We start from the raw sequence: 5,849 nt of genomic DNA, 5'->3' as shown, positions 1-5,849 counted from the left end.
GGGAGAGGGGTGCCAGAAAAGACAAAAACGAGATCAGTTTTATGGCAGAATTTTACAAGATTTCCCTGATTTCAGGGAAAGTTACATCTTAAGGGCTATTCAAATCCTTAAATGCTTCACTTGAAAAAAAGGAGAAATGGAAGAAAGAACAATCAAGACAAGTATATAAGCATACCTGATCATAGGAAGGGGGGAGGGGGCTGTCCCTTTCAAACTGAAATGGAAAATACACTGGGAAATCCAAAAGTAATGATTCAACATTATGACTTTTCGATATAACAGATCTTCTTTGACATTCCAGCTAAAAGGGCTTTTCAGTCCATATATCCTGATCGTTCATGTCTTTTAGCGTGTTTTTTTCAGCCTTCATACGCAAGATCAATAAGCATTTTATAGGAGAAGTTAACACCCACCACCCCTCTCCTGTGAGTAGGCAAATCCAAACATTCGAGAAGTGGTGTACCCTTCTAAATTTTACGAAAGACCCTACTAAAAAACGAAAAACATTTGCAAGCATCGTAAGATTACACGTATGTACATAGGATGTATGTATTTTAAAGCTGTTCTTAGTAGATGTTCAAAGCATATTTGTCTAGGTTATTTTTACGAGGCCATGCATTAGTTTTGGCATGCTGTTATCTTTTCAAAACTTTCAAATTAGACAGATTAAAAGTACCAAGGTTTATTTTCAAGCAGGAGCTTAACATTATAATATAATATATAAGTTTTTCTTTGTTTTGTATTTTGTTTTTTACGAAGAAACCTAGTCTCAAGGTCCTTTAAAAAAATTTAAAATTGATTCCTGGATAAATTCTGCTTCTACAGTAAGCTATATAAACACATCAGGAAAAATCTTGAATAGTAGTTCCTCACCTGTAGGCAAGTCTATCGTCCAATGCAAAAATTTCAACCAAGGATCGTCTCATAAAATTGATTCCAGGTAGTGTTTTGGGAGCAGTAAACTTGGTGTTTTTAACGTAAGATAGGTACATGCCCTTCATTACTGACTCAAGGTATTCTTGTGAATTCAGCGTACAGAGCTTAAGAAGACACATAAAAGCCAATACTCTTACAGACTCTTCACCACTGCTCCATAAAGAAAACAATTTCTTGCATAGAAATTTCACTGTTTTCTCGATGCATGCAAAAAATGGCATTGCTTGGTGTATATGCTTTAAGACCACTGACAAAAGATGTTCGCTATAAACGCCATTGAGTAGCTTAACAACAGAAAGTAGATACTGTCTAATGGAAGTTTTCACCTTGGCCCAATTTTTACTTTTCATTGGTTCTATTCTTTTTTCTTGCGGGCTTATTTTTAGGAGGCTCTTAAATGAAGGCAACATTCTAACAAGACAGAGTCTAACTATAGCATTGAATGCATTTGAACCTTCGATTCGAATTTCTTTTTTCGATTCTTCACTATGTAGAGATGCTAAAGCCGAATTGAGAGCAATCATCACTTGCCTCACTGTTTTGGTAGTTTTATCATTTTGCAAGTCTTCATGCCATTGATCAATCTGAGCTAAAGAGAGTGTGTTAATTGGTCGAGCTGGGATACTGTCTTCTAAGTCTTGAAAGTCACTATCATCTGAGGCCAACTGAAATAGATTATATTTTAGTTAGATCTATATTTACTGAACCAAAGCAACTATAATCAATTGTATAGCTATCAGTATCCAAACCTAAATTGACTTAAATGAATAGAAACTTTGTTCCACCTTGCAATACAAATTTGTTGCTATTTTGGTTTACTCTTTATAAAAATTAATAAAAAAAAAATCCATGTTCTGCATACGGATACTTAAATCAGTATCATCATTATGATCCCTTCAGGATAATTTGGGCATGCACATTTCATTTTTCGAATTTAGACCCCCTCTACAAAATTACCTGTTACTAAAGGTCTTACTTATGAGGGCACCTATGTTGACGTGTGCCTTGTTTCAAAAACGGACATTTGCTTTAGGAACTAATTTTCCTGTTACACAAATCCAGAAATATTTCAGAATTGAACTCTATACTCGAGCAGAGTATATATTTTCGTTTGATGAATAGTTTTACAATAGATTTACAAGGTAAAACCACATAATGATGGGAGAAATATCAAACTAATTTTTCTTGGGGAGGGGGTCTATGGATATGAACAAGTTGAAGAAAATAGTTGAGAATGAGCCTTAATGGTACCATATCGATTTTTTTTTATGGTACCATATCGATTTTTTTTTTTGCCACCAGGATAAAAATAACTTATGGAAATCTCATTCCCATTCATCACTATCAATTCAATTAGATAATGCTACAATATATAGCTGCTGTTCATCTGCTTACACAAACGGATAACCTCAAAATTTCTTAATTTAAGCAAAAAAGAGTAAGTAAAATAACCTAATCAATTTAACTACAAGGAATTTTCGATTTCTTAGCTTACATTAGATCCATCTTAAAGCCCAATCAGACTTAATTATGTAGACACCACCAAGCCCACAGCAGGATATTTGGAAGCATATTTTGGAAGCTTACACTGGATTCGCATTCAACCCCATATCAGACATAATTATGTACACATCACCAAGCCCTCTAGGCAGACAGTCACGAGTTAGAATAGGAGGAATGGTCCAACTGACATCCGAAGTAAAAGGGTTAATTCATGATTTGGATACGTACCTGTATACATAGTGGGGAGAGTCTCACACAGATTAACTTTCGCCTAAAAATTTATGCAAGGAACTTACTTCTAGTGTGTCAGGAAGAGTATGGAGAGGTTCCTCTTCATCTGTTCCACTGGAATCAAAATCCAAGTCATCAAATTCTTCTACATGCTTTGGTTTTGTCTTAGAATTACTTGCAGTCTTGTTTGTTTTTTTATTTTCGGTTGTAGATGGTTGCTTTCCAGCATTACAATCATGGTTCACTTTACTTTTCTTTCTTTCAAACTCTTTAGATCTCTTTGTTGAAGTCTGTTCTTCGTCAATTTCTTCGCTTTCACCTGCAACACAAAGTAGCAAAATTATTTTCTATTCTGCTAAGGAAGAGTAAGTGCACAATCTCACACTCCGAGTTCAATAACATTTTCACGATAAGGAATGAAACTAGCTAATTGAAAGAAATGTTTCTGAAGTCTCGGGACAGTGGTGTTCACCAGTCTCGGGACAAAGGCACTAACAGAGAGTATTTCCAAGCCCCTTGAGTTTGTCAATTAGAAATGCGGGCTTCAAAACGCATCTTTCATGACTACATATTCAGCTGGATAGGAGAAGTAACTTTTGGAATGGATACTAGATTTTCTACATTTACTGTCAAAACAGCATGTTTGCTAAGAAAAATAGAGATTATTTAATTTTCAAGACCTGAAAGAAAAGAATTAAAATCAAATTTACTTATAAAAAGGGTGAAAGACTAATGGCGTATTTTAAAAGAAGCTCAAGGGGCATTTTTTTCGTTCACAATTCGAGTATTCATTATTCTGCAATCTGCCTTAGGACTTGATTGTTAAATATTTATTTTGCTCCAGTGAAAAAAAAAAAAAATAAGATCAAGAACAAAAAGAGCCGATTAAATGAAATGTAACCAACTAAAGGTTCCCTACCGTCAAATTTAGAATGGTTGAACATAGAGTAATTGGTATAATTCTTTCTACCCCTTGCTTTATTTGTTCAGAGCAGGCATAGTTGAGAATAGTCAAAACCATTAGTGAAAGTGAAGGAAGAATACTGCTGCATCACATATGCTTCAAACACAAGCGTTAATATCGATTGGCAAGGTCACAGAATAGCATCAAAGGAGCAATATGTTAAACTAACTACAGATTCAGGATATATTCATGTATAAGGCTTATTCGTAGAAATAATAAATAAATAACTGGCAAATTCAATTAGTATTTCTTCCCTTGCTATTTTCTTTTGTTTTTCTATTGGTGTTATCTTATTGATTCTATAGTAACATCCAAAGAGAATGGGAAGCTTAGAAGTTGGATCTTTCGTGATTTAAGATGACAAGATAATGATTAAAAACTACAAGCACAACTGACTATATAGTGTCTGACGACTTCATTAAAAATTAAAAAAAAAAAAAAAAAAAAAAAAAAAAAAAAAAAAAAAAAAAAAAAAAAAAAAAAAAAAAACCTCTGAACAAACTGCATATAATTGATGGAACTAATATGCAACTGTAACGGTAAGGGATAGAAAAGTTCCCATTTTTTTTTTAAGATTTGTTTTCAAGAGTTATTTTAAGACAAACTCCAGTCTCCGTTAAGTAGACTTAGTTTAGAAAAATCTTGCAACGTTAGTAGCTAGTTGATTCTAAGCTGGTAGGCGTCAGAATACTTCTTTTGTTAACCTTCCTTACGCATTTTTGTTACTTTTTTACAAGCCAGACACAAATTTCGGGGGATGTGGGGGTTCAAACCCTGAAACATCCTCCCCTGCATACGGCCTTGGTATTCGCAATGCACCAATGACGTAGAAAAATGCGTTGATTGCTGGACTAATTTTGCTAAATGACGTAAAAACTTTTTTTTTCATGTTGATTGTATTGGTGAGACCATTTACTTAAGTGACATTTGTATCCCTACAGGAATTCCAGAGGGTGCCCTTAGATCATAAAAGTGTTAGAACCCTTCAGTTCATATAATCAAAATATTCAGTCTTTCTTCAATTTTCTACAAATTCTCTTATTACCACTGTCTTATATTAACAGAAAATAATAATAAGAAAAAACCACAATACAAGCTATGTATCTTTTTTGCTTGTTTCACTAGATGGAGTTCAACACATGATTCAGGTCAAATTTTCTTAGAAACTAAGAGACGCTTTTCTGGGTATTATGTATAATAATACAAAAGCTGAAAGAACTTAAAAGTAACTTTTAAGATCTTTTAGAAAAAAAACAAACAACTTTTAAGATCTTTTTACTTTTTTGTGGGATTGTAGACTCTCATGGCCTGTTTTTTTTTTTTCTTTAATTAAAAAGAGAAAAGTAAAGAAAAATGAAATTCGCTCAAAATTAATAATATTTTTTCAACACAAAACAGTTTAGGGACAAAACTGATCAAATTTGGACAAACAAAGAAATACAACATCTAATAGCTTTAAATACGACCAATCGAAACATTGGCGTATCTAATTTGAAACAATGAAAAATAATACAAAAAAATTATTTTGTACCAGGAAATTTATTTAATTTTAAATATCATTTACCGTGCAATGATTTGCAGCTGTGTTTTCTATTTTTACCTTAAAAAAAGTCAGGTGAAGAAATGAGAGCTTACCTCCAGTGAACTCAGCTTCATCAGAGTCATTCATAAGACTACCTATACTGGATTCATCTCCAGTATCAAGGTCCTCATTAACAAAATCTTCAAATGACTTTGCAGCCAACTTTCTTTCAAGTTCTTCTTGTAGTTTTAAAATATCTTCTTCTTTTTCCTTTATTGTTTGGTTAGGTTTCCTGAGTGGCTTCTTGGCAATTTTGGATGGAAGCTTTTTGGCAGCTTCTGACTGCTTTCCAATCTTCTTAAATGTTTTCATTATTAAGACAGTTTTTTGCTTACTACTGTAAGAAATAGAAAAGATTAACGTGTGCCACTTCCAAACCATGACTTTGTTAATACGCAATGTTATCTGAAATTGGAGAGGTGGGGGGGGGGGCATTAAGCAATTCAATAAAAAAAGAAAAAATGAGCTGACATGGATGATTCAATATAGCAACAATTCAGAGTTTGATTAATACTTAACTTCTAAAAATTGAAGATAAAAAAATGGCCAATTATTATATATTTGGGCCTTTACAAATTTATGGTAAAGCATACAATTCTTGGATTCTTTTTTCAATGCTACAGTTACTTTTAG

The 5,849-nt window shown here is 33.2% G+C and overlaps 1 protein-coding gene across 1 annotated transcript; it reads right to left on the bottom strand.

Moving 5' to 3' along the window:
* Nucleotides 1-854: 854 nt before the first annotated feature.
* Nucleotides 855-5,579, bottom strand: LOC136043649 (nucleolar complex protein 2-like). The gene is made up of 3 exons (XM_065728546.1): nucleotides 5,270-5,579; nucleotides 2,736-2,989; nucleotides 855-1,601 (listed from the first exon to the last, which is right to left on the bottom strand). Exons 1-3 carry the CDS (start codon nucleotides 5,526-5,528, stop codon nucleotides 870-872), a joined length of 1,245 nt encoding a protein of 414 aa, XP_065584618.1. The 5' UTR covers nucleotides 5,529-5,579; the 3' UTR covers nucleotides 855-869.
* Between the last annotated feature and the right edge of the window lie 270 nt (nucleotides 5,580-5,849).

The sequence above is a fragment of the Artemia franciscana genome, unplaced genomic scaffold (genome assembly GCF_032884065.1).
Source record: "Artemia franciscana unplaced genomic scaffold, ASM3288406v1 Scaffold_7744, whole genome shotgun sequence".
NCBI classification, from domain to species: Eukaryota; Metazoa; Arthropoda; class Branchiopoda; order Anostraca; family Artemiidae; genus Artemia; species Artemia franciscana.
The sequence above is the reverse complement of the archived record's forward strand: the minus strand, read 5'-3'. Positions and strand labels throughout refer to the sequence as shown.